The sequence below is a fragment of the Pelecanus crispus genome, chromosome 11, assembly GCF_030463565.1.
Source record: "Pelecanus crispus isolate bPelCri1 chromosome 11, bPelCri1.pri, whole genome shotgun sequence".
Lineage (NCBI taxonomy): Eukaryota > Metazoa > Chordata > Aves > Pelecaniformes > Pelecanidae > Pelecanus > Pelecanus crispus.
The window spans coordinates 9,071,627-9,090,395 of NC_134653.1; the positions used below are offsets into that span (position 1 = coordinate 9,071,627).

Here is an 18,769-nt window from a genome sequence, read left to right on the forward strand (position 1 = left end):
CTATTAACAATTTTATCCTAAATGCAATTTGCAAACACCCATCAAAACACTTAGCTTGAATATCTGCTTGTTCAGCTCAATCAGCAGATCTATAAGCAGCTCCCTGAACTCCTCATAAAGATGACCATGAAAGAAACAGGAAATGAAAACCAAGGCTGTTTCCAACCTTCCTGTGGTTTACGCAGCGGCTGAAGACGGGCTGCTGCCAGGGAAGATGGTAACTTCCTAACCACCAGGCGAGGGCCAGGCAAAAGCCGCACATCAGGTAGGGACTGGGGAAGTGTCTATGCTGGCTAAGGCAGAGGATGGAACAGCAGTTTTTCCACCCCCAACACAGAAAATTAACTCTGGAAGAGCAAATAAAATGTGGATGCATTTTTGCATATATAAAACAAGATGCAAAGAGTAGATCACTTTACAGGTAAGAAAAAAAATCAAGCTGACAAACAACTTGAACCGCATTTTTTTTCATAAAGCCAATTTATTTGTGAGGATAGGACTGAATTTTTAGGCACTTGAGGATGATTGTGAGGTATATTTTCAAGTTTTCAAGTTTATTTTTCACAGAGCTGCAGCTGTAGAGACACTTCCATTTTCAGGTGATGAAATTTTGCATTTTTTGTAACAAGTTTGGTTCACAAACTTTTACAGAAAAACTTAAAATGAAGAGTAAGGTTATTGAAAAGATGCCCATTTGAAATGTGTATTTTTTAAAATAAGTTTGCTATTACTAACTGTGAAAGTCATTACAAGAAGTATGTTATTGGCAAGTGTCACATTTTTAAAGTGCACGTTCCAGCCTTCACAAATAACTTAATGAAATGATTTATGTAGTAGATATTAGGGCTTTTGGAAAGCTAGACATTTCATCTCTACCTCTCCCTGGAGCCTCCCGCACGGGTCTTCGGATGGAGAACTGGGAGACTCTCCCTTCCCACAAATTCCACGAGCACCAAGAATAAATGTGCTTCACACTAACATTACCAGCAAACCAACAGTCACTTCTCAAATCATATTTGACTCAATTCCTTCCTACACACAAATAATAAAAAAGTCCCCTCAGCTTCAAAAAAATTTGAAATAAATAAATTCGAAATTTCTTCAACACAAACCTTCTAACAATGCACAAACAGGCCTCTAGTGCCATGACTAATTATAATATGCAGGATCTGACACAACTCTTCACACTAATTGGTACATCTGGTCCTGCACCTTGTTTATGAAATAGGTTCAATTAGAAGTTGAGGTACCACACTTCCTTTCCCAGAAGATGTGCTCTTTAATTGTACTACAATGAAATCACACATGAGTATCCCCTCCCTCTTCTTAATAGTCAGCCTTTATATTGAATAGGTTAAAGCACAGGTGTTGACATTTTGTGACTCACAGAAGGCAAATCAGTTTCAGAAATTTCTAGTGGTTGCAACTGTGTTAATAGAGGTGAGCCAAAAGAACAGACTGTTTAAACCAGTGAGACGCAGTATGACGTTACTTGCATTTCTCCCAGAGCTGGATGGCAATCCCCAAAAGAAACTAGAGCAGGACTCTAAAGGAGAAAAGTGGATTCCCAAGCGATAATAAATTTTGACTGAAGCATGCTAGCTGACATCATGCTCTGCTGTACTGGGTCCCAAACTGCAGCGTAATGTGCACGGTCCTGACAGACTGGTTGGATCCAAGTATCTTCCTCATCTTTCTGCCGTGACTTGGACCACATGAAGACAGAACCAAGAATAAACGCTTTCCGAGTCCTGAGGGGTAATACTAATGGGAAACGCTGCTGAGGCGGAGGGGAGATGCAAACAGCACTTGGAGTAGGAGGGCAAGCGAAACTCATTGAGTGCCGCCGCTCTTCCGAGCCGCGATGCTATGGCTGCCCAAGCGCTGTAAAGCTGTGGCTCCTGGAAGGCAGAGGGCTGTGGGAACTTGCAGGACTGGAAGTTTGGAGGTGCTCGTCTGGTAAAAGGGGGCAAATGAGGCTACTTTTTCCTCAGCAGCTCCCAGACAGGGGACACGGCTCCCTCTTCCTTGTGAGGAGAAGGGGCGAGAACGAGCGGTGACGCCCGGCCGACAGGCGAGGCGCGGGGGTGGCGACGGCCGGCCCCAGACGTGACAGAGCCGCCACGGCTGCCCGCTCCGGCGGGGCCGCGCTCTCCCCTCCCCTTCCGCACTCCGGCGCCGAGGCTCCCCCGGGAGGCGGCGGGAACGCGGCCCACACCTGGGCGCGACGCCGGTCAGGGGACGCGGCTGAGAGGAGCCGCGGCTCGGGGGCCGAGCTCCTCCTCACGGGCTCTTGCCTCAGCGCACCCGGGGGGATCCCAACACGGGGCGACCGGGAGCCACCAGCCTTCCCTGCACCCTGTCGCCGCTGCCCCACCCCGGGCTGTGCCAGCTCTGCTCCGCCGCAGAGCCACGGCACAAGCCCCAGCGACCGCTCCCCGCCATTAACCCTTCCGCGCCCTGGCAACCACCGCCCCCTTCCACAGGCGCTAACCCACCTCCTCTGACTAGAGGCTGCGCAGCTGGCTGCTGGGGCGGGGTGTAATTAGCCCGGGCCGACCTTCTCTTCGTTCTCATTGGCGGCTTGATACGAATTCGCTTTGTGATTGGTTTAGGCTCCTTTCGATCTGTCCGGTGGGCGGCTTCCCATTGGCTCCCCGCAGGGGAGGTGAGTGTGGTGCGTTTGAATCGCGGGGAGACGGTGGGCGGGTGGCCCTAGCTTGCCACGTTGCCGCCGGCAGCTTCGCGCAGCCCGACCAGAAGGGGGAGAGGTTCGGCAAAGTCCGGAAACGCTCGGCAATGGCCGGAGGCGGCTTTTAAGGAGAGGAGCGGCTGCCGGCGTGCCCTGCCCCGCCGTCGCTCGGCGTGAGGGGACTCGTTCGCGGGAGCGCTGCCGCCTCGTCCTCCCGCCGCGCCGTGAGGGGACGGGGCGCGATGCTGGCCGGCAGCCTGGTGGAGGAGTTCGAGATCCGCGAGGATGAGCCCTGGTACGACCAGCAGGACCTGCAGCAAGGTGAGCCGGGGCGGGGGAGAGCCGCCGCCGGCGGCGGGCGTGTGCGGGAAGGGGCCGCGGCGAGGAGGGCGTGAGAGGGACGGGGCCGCGGGGCGCGGCGGGGAGGGCGTGCGAGGGAGGGGGGCGGCGGGCGGGCGCGGGGCACCGCCACAGCGGCGGTGCGGAGCCCGGGGAGGCGCCGGGCGCTCGGGCGGGGCGGCGGGAAGGGCGTGAGGGGGCCGAAGCCGCCGGCGAGGGTCGCGGGGCGGCGGCGGCGGGAGCGGGGCGGCTGTGGCAGCCGGCAGCCCGCGCTCCCCTCACGGCCGTGCTTCCCGCCGCCCTGGGCGCGTCGGCAGCGGGCTCGCGGTCGTCGGTGGAGATTGCAGCCGTCTTTGTTTGACGGAGGGGGATGCTGCGGCCGGGTTGAAGTGTGCCTGGGGCCCCCTCCGCCCGGGAGCGGGGGAGAGAAGCGGCTCTCCGAAAAGTCGCACCTGGACAGGATGTCAAGCAGCGATTCAGGGTAAGGGCTGACAATAGTGGGCGCTGGAAGCATCGGGGGGGTTGCTATAGTGCACCCTGTTGAGGCTTTTTGTAAGGGCTTCCAGTCGATGAAGTCGTAAACGTAGCTGTGATTGATTAGTTGCAGGTCCGTTATTTAAAACTTTATAAGTTTTCTTCTTAAAATATAGGAATAGCTCTACTATGCATCAGAATTACGTGTATCTAGTTCCTGTATGTCATTTTGTCAAGAGGTCTTAAACACTACATGCTAGAGGTAAATGTTATTTCACAGATGAGGAAGGGGTCACAGGAATACACAAAGTATAATTGGACTAAAAATCTTCTACAGACGTGATATGGAAAGAATGTGCAATTTCCTTAAGAGCTTGGTGGCATTTACCACTGGTATTTACTTAGTTCTACTTTCTGTTATGAATCCTGAGTTCGTTTTAAAAAAACAGCTCAAAGCTGTGAAGCGGCTTCCTGCAAACCTGCTCTGGCCTTATGCTTTTGGCTTTTACATTGAAGTACATTAATCCTTCATATTGGTAGGTGCTACTGCACTATAAACCATAAAGAAAGATACTTTTGAAAGCTATTCCTAGCTAAGCAGTTTTCACACTGAGATCGGGCATCTGACAGCAGAAACTTTTTTGAGACAGGAATAGGTCTCACTAATGGTACGCTTTGACTACAAAATAGCTAACTGTTTGAAAGCTGTATTTAGGTACTCTTTGCTCAAAATAGATGTTTTCATGGCTCTAGGATATAAACCAATCAGTTTAAATAAGATCCTAAAACCACAGTTTTCTGTCAAAGGGAAGAGAGTTGAAAACTTGAAGACATGATTTAGCAATGTTTTTACTATGTCAGTGTTAATGGGGTAGAAGATTTACAAAGAGACTTCACAGTGTATAGCAACTGACTTCTTGCCTTATTGATGTTTAATTTTTTTAATTGAGTGAAATAATCACCATTTGGCTCTCTGCTGTGAGCTTGTAAGAAACAGTGTTCCATTCTAGAGGCTCATGCATTTTGAGGGCTGGTTAATGCTCTCCCAACATCTGAACAATCTTTTTCTGGGGATTATCTCTTTACAAGCCTAAACGGAAGTGACTGATAGCCTTGCCAAAAGGGAAAAGAGGAAAATCAACTGACGGGCGAGTTGAAATGCGAAGAAGAAATTCCTTACAGGAATGGTTTTTTTTTAAATGTTCTGTTACACTTTATTCCTGGAGTCTGAAGGATACTCTTCCTTCTAAGACTAAGCAATACCACTGTATGTAAATAGAGTAGTAAGATTGCTTGTCAAGGTCTCATGAAACTTCACAACCCAAACAATCACTGCACATCTAAAAACTGAGGAGTAGGTTTATGAGAAAACCTAGGTTGTAAAACATTGGAAGCACCCCGACACAAGCTTGTAGTCCTTGTCAGCCAGTCTTTGAAACTTAAAATTAGGGTAGGGTTTTGGAAAAACTTTGACAGTCTTTGTATCCACCAAAAGCTTTTGCCTTGACAATGGAGGTGCGCTTTTCTGGCATGCTGTTCATGAAAACAGAATGCTCATGGAATTAACTTTTAAGGATGTGAACAGCCATCCTTCCTTCTGCAACATCTGTGTGTCCTGCAGTATGCTGACCTTTTGAAAAAGATTTCTTTTATATGACTGCTCTTTTTACGTCTTGCTGTCACTCATTGTAAAAGAACAGAGGGTAATCTGAACATGGAGTGGGAAGTATGAAGCTAAGTTAAAAAAATGAAGGGTTTAATTTTACAGTTAAGTAAACTTCAAGCAGGCTTCCTTGTATATCTTGCACTACTAATGCCTTTTGCTGTTGAAAAGAACAGGCTTATTTTTAGGTTGAAAATTCTTGGAATAATTTTGTTAGGTGGGTTATGAAAAAGTAGAAGAGAAGGATTTTGGAACTGTTCTTCTATTTTTCTCGATTATAGTAATCCTGTCAGAGGAGATTGTAGAGAAGTGCTAGTGAGTGAGGGCTGTTTAACATCACAGAAGACCTATCATTGAAGTCTTGTTTTGGTTTAGGGATTTCTGATGGAGCTGTTAAACACCAGTAGAGCTGATCAGATTTACTAAAACGAAGATCTTAAGATCTGCATGTATGCAAGTTTGCATTATTAAAAACCTCTCTGCTTACATCTTCATGGTGAAAAGGAAAAATGTGTGTCTGTGGCATAACTTAGCTGTTACTTTATGTAAATTTACAACTGCTTCTAGTATTGCACAGTAACTCTCCAAGAGAAATGTAAATTAACTGTTTTCCTTCTGTATCTGGAGAACACATATATTGCACATTTCACTCTGCAAATTTGCTCTTTATAGGGCTTGTAGGTATTTAACATCGAAAAATGGATGCAAAGCAAATTCTTAATTTTAGAAGAGGTGAAATTGTTTCAGTTCTTGCTTTTGGTAGGGGTAGGAGTTAGGGGTTTTTTGCATGTTCCTGAGCTCTCCTACTTGTCTTCTCCCCCTCAGAAACAAATTGCCTTAATTACAAAATGGCATACTTCTCCTGTAGTAACTCATTTGTGCTTCTGCCATTCTAATGAACAGAATGAGTGTGTAAGTTTAATGACATGAGTTCTATTACTCACATTGTATTCAAAGTACTGTGTGGTATGTGCTATTTGATTTAGTAGATGAGGGGGCATTTACGAATTAAGCTATCAACTCCTAAATGTACTTAAACATCAAAACAAACTTTCACTTTGGGAAGGGTAATGGCAGCAAGTAATTCTATTATGCATTATGTCTTTAACATAATCCTAAATCCTCTCTAAAGCTCTTATTCTATGCTATTAAAAATCAAAGAACGGACTATTTATATTTAGTCTTTGCCTTGAATGATGCCAGTATTGTTGACTAGCTTTAAAGATTTGTGTAGTATGAGAACTTGTGGATTGGGACTCCATTTTATGTAGGATGATAGATTCACTGGATTTGAAGACTACAGTATTCTGTAATGTGATAGAACGAACAGCTTGATGTTTGGGAGTTATTCTGTCCATGGGTAAACAATGTACAATCTCTGTTTAAAAATGGGAAAAACTTAAGTGTTTCCTTATCCAAATACTTTAAACCCCAGCTCTAGAATAGGCTGTGTTTCTTAACAAGTGGTGTTACAATGAAAAAGCTATGTGAGGATAAACTCCTAAGTATAGATCAGTATGCCATGTGGCTCCTAGTCATACATCTTTTGAAACTGTGAAGAACTCCCATGCAGTGTGATTTGTTTTAAATAATTTTTGTGGCATTTATGCTAAGAATGTAACCTTCAGGTGGGAAACAATGCACTATAGCTGTAAAGAATGTGTAAAGAGTACCACAGCTGTTGTTTTGCCAGAATTGGACATCTACAACTTAATAGACAAATGCTCCTACTCACTTGTCCTTGTAAGTCTGAATTTGGTCTTTGGCTTATGTACGTAGATGGAGTAATCATTTTGGACAGGCTGCCAAACTGAAGGTCAGCACAATACAATCTTGGAACAGTGTTCTATCTATTACAGAGACTAGCTGATAAGATAATTGGGAAAAGGCAGAAAGAGGTAAGATAACAAGTTAAAACAAGGGCATGTTAATCAAATGAAAGTGGAATGTGTTTTCTCATCTAGCTACAACTACTGATGATGCAATACATGTATCTTGTGTATCAATTTAGGTCTTCTTGAAGAGAATCTAAGTTTTTCTTTACTTTTTCTTCTGTCTCTTTCCCATTAGTGATGCTAGTTCTATGTGAAAACTAACAGGAATGTATTGCATGCATGCAGGAGGCAATCTGGTCGTGGTCCAGGTGATGGGAAGGAGGTGGAAAACTAGAGATTTTTAGAAATCTGTCGGATTCTTAACATGTAATACCCTGCATGGAGTAATTACAGTTTTAGCAATAACACCAAGACTTATTTCTTTTTTGCATTATGTTAGCTTTTAAATTACACATGTCTTTAAACATCATAATATAGAATATGTGGCACTAATGATGCTGTTGAATCAAGCTTTCCTCTAGAAAGGAACTGGGTGTTCAGCTGACTTATTTCTTAATTTGAAACAACTACAGTCACTGCACCATCGAGGTGATTGAAGATGACTGAAGTGAAATTGAGATTAAGTGCCTGAGAACAAATGGTATTTAAAATTATGTTCTGGAGCACATAAAACAATTCTTGTCTCCTAGGTTTATGAGCTTGAAAAGCGGAATAGCTACATTTCTTTATCAATTTTGTCTTTTGATATTATTGTTTCACCATAAAAAACATCTGAAACTTTCATTTAGCACTTTGATCCTGCGTGACCGGAGCTCCTTGGTGAAGGGGTAATGGGGAAGAACAGCAAAGTAAGAAAGAGTGCAGTCAGGTTTGGCCTGGGTCTAGGATGAACATTTACAGGGTCTTTTATGCTTACTCCTCTAAAATATGAGTGCTGTGAACATGGTGAAGCGTAGCTAACGGACACCTTGGGTAGAGATGTTGGTGCGGTACAAGGCAGATGCTGGGAAGTGAAGATGGCTGGATGTGTCTGACCTGTGGCTGAAGGATCAAATGAGGAACTAAGGAAGCTTCATGAAGTAGGAGCGAGCATCTTCTAGGTTTCAGGACTGACTTAGACTTGTATTATAATGTATGAATGTTCTACTTAAGAATAAGCTAACTTTGGGTACTGGAAATAACTTAGAGCAGTTATAATGGCAATGAAAAAACCCACCTCAAGTATTTGATTAAAATGCATTAATATTATATTATTTAATTTATGTGCAAACATGATTTCTTTGTTTAGATCTTCACCTTGCTGCTGAGCTTGGGAAGACGCTATTGGACCGTAACACTGAACTAGAAGAATCTTTACAGCAAATGTATACAACAAATCAAGAGCAACTGCAGGAGATAGAGGTAAATATTTAAGGGATCCAAATGTTAAAGCATCTAGACCTGCAACATAATAGCACAGAAGTGAGATCCGAATTTCTTGACATCTGATGGACACTTTACAGAAAAATACTGAAAAAGCTTTATACACTTCTGCTTCTTCGAGAATTTGAGAACCTGTATAAGCTTGATCATAGTTAGAACTGTTTGTATGATTACCAGAAGCTTTGTGCCATTAAACTTCACGTTGTATTTAGCTTGTTTAATGACAAATGACTGGTGTTTTTCTTTTTATACAGAAAAGTTACTTCAGTTATTTTATTGCTAAACTTTGCTGATCTTGCCAGGTAAAATGACATGAAATTATATGATGAATGAATTAATAATTTAAATTATTATATGAAAATGTTAAATGCTGATAAGTGCAGGAAAGAGATTTAAGTAAAATCTGAGGATATGTACTTACACTAAACTGAGCTGTGGTAAAGGGAGCTGAAGCCTATTTCAATTTAAAAGAAAACAACAACAAAAAAACCCCAGCAAAACCAAACACTTAAATACTATCTAAATACAGTGCATAGAATCATAGAATGCTTTGGGTGGAAGGGACCTTTAGAGATCATCTAGCCCAAGCCCCCTGCAGTGAGCAGGGACAGCTTTAACCAGATCAGGGTGCTCAGAGCCCCATCCAAACTGGCCTGGAATGTTTCTAGGGATGGGGCCTCCACTACCTCTCTGGGCAACCTGTTCCAGTGCTTCACCACCCTCATTGTAAAAAATTTCTTCCTTCTATCCAGTCTAAATCTATCTTTCTTTAGTTTAAAACCATTAACTCCTTGTCCTGTCACAACAAACCTTGCTATTGTTCTGTATTTTCTGGGGCTGGGGAGGAAATCATAACCACCTTTTCAGAACCGCTTACCTTTGTGTTACTTGGTGGAAAAACCTGGCCGTTTTTGGTATTTTTTTTTTTCCCTAGTATTGCTTGTGTTCTTGCAGACCTAGCATTTGTCAGCATAATTCATTTTTTCAGCTATCAGAGGGCAATGCATGGTCTCTAATAATTAAATTATTAAATATTCAGTACTTTGCTGACTGACAACATATTGGAAACAGTCAGCATTTCAGTTTGGTTTTGGTACAGATCACAGGGAACAGGCTGTGACTGGCATACACTAGATTTTTACAAAATCTGAGTTCCTTTGTGCAAGCAGTGCTTACCCAGTTATGTATGGCATGTGGATTTTGTACAGCTGCAACTTAAAACACTTATTATTGCAGTGGTAACAGGTAACTTAAAGAATCCTAAGCTTAATACTTACAGATATATAGGTGTCTTTAAAGTAGTCATGTTAACACAAATGCAGCATTTTTTAGGTGACACGCAATTTCTGGGTGCAGGCTGGTTTGGGTTTGTTTTTTTTTTTAATAAGATACTTCTGTTTTATACCTCATGGTTTGGCTCTTTCCTCTATTATGTGCTAAATGTCATCTTTGTTATCCTATTCATTCTGTGATACAATGGTTGGAATGGCTGATATTTATATTAGTGCCACAGCATTACAAAAAAATGTATTTACTTATGCAGAGACTTAAAGTAACTCATTGCCACAAACAGTTTTTATGAAAAGACTAATTCTTAAGATCTAGAGAAGAGAAACACTTCCAGGTGCTACACAAATACTGTTCTACTTGAACATGGTTGTTCATACAGGTGTTGAATGTTAAGGAAGTGCTTAACACAGTTACAACACGCTTTTTGAAATAACACAGCATAACTGTGCAGTAGATAACTAACCTGGCTCATTGAGTGTAGCTGCTTAATAAGCAGCTGTATTTTAATGCTATCTTGAAAATTGGAAAATGTATTATTGCTAAGCTGCATTCATTTATAGAAATAGTCTAGCGCCATTAAGGATGTAATATTCTGTTGGTTTAAGCCAGTTTATTTGCTTAAGCTTTTTTGGTGGGTTAGTGTTTATTGACTACATAAGAGAGCTTCAAGTGGTCAGAAGTGTCCTTCCAGCAGTGATCTATAGTTGGGGTGTTGCAGGGACAAGTACTTGTATGTTAAGACAACCTCTGACAGTGACAGACTAATTTATTCTCTCAATATCTTGCTTTGCTTAGCCAATCAAAAAAACAAATCAAGACTTGTGCAATACTGCTTTCTGAAGGCTTTATCTGATACCTCTTTCTTCTCTTTCCTCCTCTCCCCCAGCATGGGTAGGAGTGTATATTGGGTTGTCCTATTAGGTCCCTCCAAGAGGAGGGGGATAGAGGTGGGAGAACAGTTTTTGTGATGCTTCTGACATGGAAGTAGTGCCGGCACCTTTATTTGTCCAACTTAACTGTGTTGAGTTAAAGACCCTGTAGACTGTATTCATATCTGCTGTAGTAACATGCTGTCTTCTCTGTTCCACCACCTGTCTTAATCTTCTGCCTAATTCCCAGGACAGTTGAAAGGTGTATTAGCAACTCAGACCATTTCTTTCTCCAAAGAATTCTCTTGTGCATCTGGATTTCTGGTAGGAGAGGGAAAATCAAATGAACCCTTTCTTCAAATACACAGAGAGCACCTCAACATGGAGGAGCTGAATATATTATATATCCCTTGTTACAAGGGATTATTACAGGGATTCATGGAAACAGTGGGGAATAAAGTTAGCATATGCAAGGTGCAGTACTTCTTAAATGGAAAAAGCAGTTCAGTCAGTTATTTTCATACCTGTATTTCTGTCTTTTGTGGGAATGCAGGCTATCCCACTGCACAGGATACATGTACAAGTGGCATATCAAGTCTCTATGCTTGACTTTTCCTATTTTTTTTAAGTGCTTGTCTCTGTAACCTAAAGGTGATCTTTCGGCTGTTCCTGTAGCTACTCTGCTGCGTTTTTGACTAGCTTTTTCAGTGCAGTATATTGGTGTAAGTCTTTGGGGTTTTTTTTCCTATTAATTCTCATCTTATGGGTAGCAAAGTCTAGAACTGGCTAAGAAATCATTCTGAAATATGGTACTACCTTGTCTGCACTGAAAAGGAAGGGTCAAAGGCTTTGGGATGCTTAAGATTACATCCAATATATTAAACGCTGACATATTAAGCGTTTTACAGCCTTGGATCATTATATCTGACCTCTGTGCTGACACGTGTGCCACTAACTAATCATTGTAGATGTAATAAACGCTGGATTGAAAGGGCAACTTTATTCCTGTCTGAATCTGTTCTCAGCACTCAGACTTCAGAAATAGTGACACTTCCCTTTTATCATGTGGTAGTACGCAAGAAGTCTCAACTGCTGCTTCGTGTTAGGTGCTTAGTTGCAGGGGAGGCGAAATAAATGAACTTCTAAAGCATTTATTACCACATCTATACTTTGTTTTGGTTGACCCCAGCACTGAAGATATTGGAGATGCAAGGTGGAGAAAATGGTGCTTCACCTCTTCCATTGATCTAAAACTTCTGCAAAAGCCCATTGTAATAAGTAGTAACTTCTAATTCTGGCACCAAAACCTTGGTTTCTGTGCTTAGCCATGCTTCTTTGCTGAAGAAAATCTGAGTATCTCCAGCTCCTTCTGAGAATAACCAACAGGGAAAGTTAATCTGAAGTGGGTCACATTGAGATTGTGCTGCTAATCCATGTACTATTTTTGTGTAAATCCTCTGTCATGTGCGCACAGGCTACAAAAGGATCTAGCCAACTGCTATCACGTTGATCTTCTAGAAGTCTGTATGTAGCAGTTACTAGTCCTAGATTAACTTATTATCTGTTCTTAAATTGCCTAAAATGTAAACCCATCAATCTTTTAATGAGGTAAAAGGTTAAGTAGAATATTAGAAGTTTTGAGTATGTAACAGGCCTATGTAAAGATAAGTAGTTCTGCCTGGAAGTCTGCTGGATGTTCCTGCTTGAAGCTTACTCTTCAGTAAGTAGCATGTAGTAATACAGAATATATTGCAAGAAATAAATATTTTGTTCTTACATAGAATTTATGATTTAAAGGGTTAGTTCAAGTCTGATGCAAACTCTCGTGTGGATTTTTAGAATTGGATCGGTCCTATCCTGGGTGGGACAATATAAGACACTTGTATTAAGAGCCTTAGGTGGTTGTTAACTGCTCTGAGACTGAGAACTCCAAGCTTTCTGACACTATTCCAGAAACTTAACAGTCTGTGATGCAGTTAATTGTAAAACTAAAGACGATTAAAATGAGAATACTTCATGTGGAGTTTTATTTTTTAAAAAAAGGTGGGAGACCTTTATTTGGGATTACAGTAACTAGAATAGCATCCTGTGGGTAATTAAAGATTGAATTCAATAATTTGATTATACTTCCTGACACATAGTAACCCACATACTCTTTTAAGTGTGACCACAATCTGAATTCTGTTCTGCTGAACCTAATGCTCCTTCAGACTGGAAAAACTTAGGTCAGCTGAAAATAAATTTAATTATGGATGGTGCCACCCAATATTTTGGTTTTAATGGTAAGAAAATTGCTGGGTCAACACTGTTAGAAAACTTCTGTTGGAGCCCACTGCAACTTTTAGAAAGACTCAATGGACAGTTAAGGGCTGTGTTGAAGTCCGGATTCACGGCTGTATTAGTGGCGACTGCAGTACAGGCAAACCCAATCCAGAAGGCTTGTGTACCGGCAAAAGCCTAGCTGCAGCAAGGCTAGATGAACATGGCTTGCATGACCAAACCCAACTCCTCTGGGTAAAAGGCTGGTTGATCGGCTGGGGTTGGCCTCCATGACAAAGGCAAGCTGCCTAGCTCAGTTACTGATAGTGCCTTTTCAGCTGAACACTTACCAAAGCAGCCACTGGAATCTACATTTCTGAAACTTAAGTAATTTCTCTAAGAATGCGAATAAAAATGCAGAATAGTAGTCCTGTCTTTGTGTTTCAAGAATAAACTGGTAACAGCAATACTGTCTTGCAGTACCTCACAAAGCAAGTGGAGCTCTTGCGTCAGATGAATGATCAGCATGCAAAAGTTTATGAACAGCTGGATGTGACAGCAAGAGAACTCGAAGACACTAATCAAAAACTAGTTGCGGAGAGTAGAGCTTCACAACAAAAGATACTAAGGTAACAAACTTATACTAGATCCCCTTTCCCCCCTACCCCAGTTGATAATATGAGAAAGAGTGGTCCGAGCGTATCTGTGTAGTTATTGGGTGGCTGGCTCTGCCTAGTGGTGGTGTATAATACTGTTAAATTGAAAGGATAGGTTTATTTAAAGGTCTTTTGGGGTCAGAGAGCCGCCTCGGAGAAGAAACTACAGTATGAGGGGATGGGAAATTCCCATGTCTCTGACTAAACACTCGCATGTTTTAACAGCAGTCCTTCACCTTTTAGCTTGACAGAGACTATTGAAAATCTGCAAACACACATAGATGACCTGCAACGACAAGTAGAAGAACTGAAAAAGTCTGGACGAGGCCGGATGAGCCATGAGAGATCTGACCAGCCAAGATCAATGCATAGTTTCTCATGTTTGAAGGAGCTGTATGACCTTCGCCAGTAAGACTTTTTACCTTGCATAGCAAAGAAAATACTCAAATTATTTTAAGCAAAGCTTTAAAAACTAAGATGCAAGCACAGATGTCAAACAAGCTAGCAGAAAAAAATCTCATGTTCACAACTAACAAAATATCTGCACATTCCTGCACCGTGTGGTGTCGCTACTGCTTCTGGCATAATTCTAGACTGCACTAGTCTTTGTGTGAGAGGAACCGCAGGTTCCGCTTTCTGTCTTGAAAGGTTCTCTCCCAAAGTCTCCAATCATATCAAATTGCAGTGTAGAAAGCTTACAGTGATTTGCACCCTACTTTTTTCAGTCAGATAAAAGCACACATGCAGGTAATCTGAAAAACAAACATCCTAAATGCAAAATATTTTCTGTAACTTACCCTTTCCTTGGATGTCTGTTGGATATCTTCTTTTCAAGGAAGTCAGGATTCCTGCAATAGCTTTCCTGAACTTAAGCTGCTTAAAATTATGCTTAAGCTGGTAAAATGGTGCCTGGAGCTCTGGGCTGCTTTTTTAATTTAGAGCAGTTTTACCCAGCTGAACTGCATTAGTATGCCTGTCAGGACAGTCACCTGGGGTAAAAGCTCAGACTAGCTTCAGTCCTCAAAGGTAATTTTGTAAGTGAAGCACCTCCACAGACAGGCAGAACAGGCTTTTGTGCCTGGGCTTCAGCACTATGTGGAGGTAGGGCTGTAGAATAAAATTGTACATCAAAAAAGAAGTTACTTTTTGACAATTCAAAAGATAAGTGGATTCCTTCAAACTGCCAAAGGCTTGTGGAAGTACCAGCCTACAGAATTGCCTTGTCAATTTTGAAGCTTTTTTCCACAATCACTAGTGACAAAAGTTACAAGAGTGGAGCGCTGCGGAAAAAATCTGAGCGTCAGAAAATATTGCATGATACATGGAGGCAATGTTTATTTAAAGTTAAATTGTAGGTCTAGTTATTCAATAAGCTTGTCTGTAACTTGAAACTGTTAATGAGCTGCCATTCTGCTTAAGCTGGGAGGCTTGACTGGATGGCATCTAAGTATTTACAAACTCTGTTCTGATTATTCAATGGACTGACAGGTTAGTAAAATGACCGCTATGTATACTTTGAGGTGTGTTAGTACACAGCTTAAATGTCTCATTAGTTACCCAGGACAGGAAAACTTTAGGAGGTGTGGTCAGTTGTACTTCCTACATCTGATAATACTTACTTTTGTTTCTGCAGGTATTTTGTTTATGATCATGTGTTTGCAGAAAAGATTACTTCGATGGATAGTCAGCTAAGTCCCCTAGAAGAAGAAAATGAGAACTTAAAAAAGGCAGTTACAGTTCTGCAAGCCCAACTTAACCTAGAAAAAGAGAAGAGGGTAACAATGGAAGAGGAATGTAGTCTTATGGTAAAAGAAAACTGTGACCTTGAACAGAGGCTTGTTGACATAGACTTGTATCGGGCTCGTGCAGAGGAGTTGGAAGTGGAAGTAGCTGAAATGCGACAAATACTTCAGTCTGAAAACACATTCCATAATGCAGAGAAATTGGTGCCAGAATCCTTTTTCATTTCTTTCAAGGAATCTTTAGAAAGGGAGCTTGGTCAGAGCCCGGCAGATGATGGACTTCTGACTGTATCGGAGCTTGAGAAGAAGGCACTGAAACGGAGCAGCAGTGAAACTTTCCTGAGCAGTGCTGCAGGGGGAGACATTCTAAGGGGTCACGAAGAAACATGTATTAGGAGAGCCGAAGCTGTGAAGCAGCGAGGAATCTCTGTACTTAATGAAGTTGATGCTCAGTATAATGCTCTGAAAGTGAAGTATGAGGAACTTTTGAAGAAGTGTCAAATGGAGGACAATTCTTTGAAACACAAGGCTGTACAAACGCTGAAGCAGTATTCCAGAGACCTAAATGTGGGGAACACCCAGTATGGTCTTTCAGCTAGCAATCAAGAATGCACAAATGTGGAGCTAAGTGACTCTCCCACAAATGCTCTTCCTGAATATAAAGCGCTCTTCAAGGAAATTTTTAGCTGTATCAGAAAAACAAAGGAAGAAATAGATGAACACAGAGCTAAGTACAAGTCCCTCTCCTCTCAGCCGTAACGTGGGACATGCCGATGACCCATTTTCTGCTGGTGACTAATCTGTTAGTCAAGAAGGGGAAAAACTTTATACAAATGCTGGAAGACCCCTTACACTGATGTACTTCTTGAGCACTCAAAATGAATGTTTTGAATTGGCTTGTAGACCTGTAGTTAACAAGCTGGTTAGTTAACAGCTAGTCTCCCTGTACCTATGTAGCAATAGATTTAACACTGTTTAGCACCGTCACACAAACTAGTGGTTGGAAAGCAAACATCATAGCTTAATACTACACTGCTACTTCATACTACACTTAATCTCTGGCCAGAGCAGTAACTGATACTAGTTTCCTTAATCCACTTCAAAATAACAGAGCTAAGAAATCTGTACTGTGTTTCTCACGAGGAACCAAACCAAAGCTTTCCTTTGGTTCGCAGGTGATGATCTAGCCCTGTAACTACATCTGTGTAGAAAATTAACAAAACCAAAGCCCCTGACTGGTGTCATGGGCTCCTTGATTCTTGAGAAAGAAGTTAGCAGTCTGGCTGAACTTGCTTTGGCAGGGAGGTGGAGAGCTGGCACAGCAGCCTGCGCTGTGCTTGGTTTAAGCTAATACCACGTTTTCACACACACGCTAAGCTCTCACATGTCTTCCTACCAAGAAAGGGTTCGATGTAAAGTTTGCGTGGCTTTTTAGGTATGGTTTCTTATGTAGGGCACTTTGTCTTAAGGCAAGATACTGTGAATTGATTACGTATGTTGTTTGGGACCTACTGTTCTTTGGTGGAATGTCTGCAAAGTACGTTTTTATGTGTATTTGGCAAGATAGAAAGTTGCGATTTAGCTATTTAACTTTAGTAGTAGCATTGATGTAGTGGAATAGCTTTTAATCTTACATACCACAAACTGCAAGTGCTTGAAGGAGATGGGCCAGGTAAAACCTTACCATATTGTTTTGTCTGTCGCTTCCAGTGTCAGCTTCTGTGGCCCTATTCCGTGCTGCGTGGGGGTGGGAGGAGGGACATGACGCTGCCGGAACATATCCTGCTGAAAACAGGGCACCGTGCTCTTGTTCTTCCCCTCCTTCTCCACTCCCTAATCATAATTCATATGTATTCAAATTCTGAAAAACAAAGACCATGGAGAAGTATGTTCTTTAAAACTGCTTCGAAGTGTGAAGAAAAACAAAGGCGAAGAGGCTAAGGGGGGGAAAGGCGCAATGAAAGGTGACAGCCTTTTCCTTACAAAGGGTCTCATAGCTCAATTTGGTCAGCTGCTCTTGGGAATCGGCTTACTGCCTGCCTGAGTTGCTGCGACATACCAAACAGTTGACACAGAATGTTGATGATTTCTCAGCTTTAGTTCAACTGCTGCTGTTGCAGTTCTGTCTGCCTTATGTTGTACCCTGTTAAGCTTGTGTATAGCTGTCTTTCAGTTGCAGTATTAAGACTTCATATTGTGGGAGTTTCTCTAAAACATGTATTGCATTCTGAAAATTATTTAAAAATGGGAATCTTGATCTTGTATTTTTCTAAGCAAATAAATAATCCAGTCAAGCTACATGTGTAACTAGTAATTATGCCCATCTGTGCCATCAGGAAACAGTAAACTTAGTGCAGGTGCCATCTGCACCATCTAGTTTTGCCATCTTTCCCATGTAGCTGAGATGGAGTTCCCATTAAATTTGTATTTTAAAAAGGTTATGCTACGTGGAAAAGGATAGGGCCTGTCTGGGAAAGAAATCCAGAGGGAACTAAGTTTCTCCTCATTGTTGTGGTGTTTGTCAGTGCTGTTCAAAAGGTAAGGGGGAGGCAGAAAAGCTGCTGTTCTGCCATCAGGTGAACTGTCCTGTTGCTGTGTCCCTGACACTTGGATCCTCATCACCTGAAGGGCTGCCCTGATTCAGGTACTGGAAGGCAGTAACCTTAACTGCGTCACAAGTGGTTTACTACTGATGTTCCTCACCACTTTAGGGGAAGGGGGATCCATGCCTGCTGGAGCAGAACACATGTAAAAGCAAGTCAGACTTTTTGGTTAAATGGGTGATCTTCAGTGGTTTATTACTGTTGGCTGATTTAGAGCACTTTCATATATACAATTTTTATGCTTTAAAAATATCAAAAATGTTCTTGGCTTTACACAGAACTACTTGATTCTTCTGTAATGTAACTTCCCCTTGGCTACCTGTGCCATTGCTAAGCTCTGGCTGTACTGTACTTTAACCCTTAACTGTGCATATTGTGCAATAAAAAACTCTTAAGGCTGGGTTCTTCTGTCGTAACTCCTCTTGGAGGGCAGCGTCAGCCATGGGTGCGTGCAACAGACCAAGACAAAGGCTGCAAAAGCTGCCTGAATTTAAACTGCCTCCCATTTGCATCGATGTAGTTAATAAACTACACTGGAGCATTAACTAAGGGAGAGTTTTAGCAGTTTAAAAATAGCATTTCACATTTCTGTCAAAAATACTTGTAAGTATGGTAACAATAGTCTTAGCCAATCTTATCTGGATTAACTACCCTAATCTGCTTATTTTAGTCAACAACTCAACTCAGCCTTTTCTGAGCATAAGTAGATGAAATGAATAGAATCTCCTTGAGCTCCTCATGGGATGGAAATTACAGCGAAGAACACGAACAGGAAAGAAACTATGTTCTACGGTGCTTACAGTAGGATATTCCTTATCTGAGCACAGTTAGGCTTCAATGATAAACCTGTAACGAAAAGATCAGTTACTGTACCCTGTGCAACAGGCCCTTACCTTCACAGCCACCTCCTGGTACCCCCTAAAGA

The 18,769-nt window shown here is 42.1% G+C and overlaps 2 protein-coding genes across 2 annotated transcripts in view; both read left to right on the forward strand.

Annotated features, from left to right (window-relative positions):
- IGSF6 (immunoglobulin superfamily member 6) overlaps positions 1-18,769 on the forward strand; it is a 313,504-nt gene that overhangs the window by 41,506 nt on the left and 253,229 nt on the right. The window lies entirely within an intron of this gene.
- CDR2 (cerebellar degeneration related protein 2) lies at positions 2,935-16,000 on the forward strand. Its single transcript, XM_075719039.1, has 5 exons — positions 2,935-3,013; positions 8,292-8,404; positions 13,324-13,472; positions 13,743-13,907; positions 15,133-16,000. The coding sequence occupies exons 1-5, from the start codon at positions 2,935-2,937 to the stop codon at positions 15,998-16,000; spliced, it is 1,374 nt and encodes a 457-aa protein (XP_075575154.1).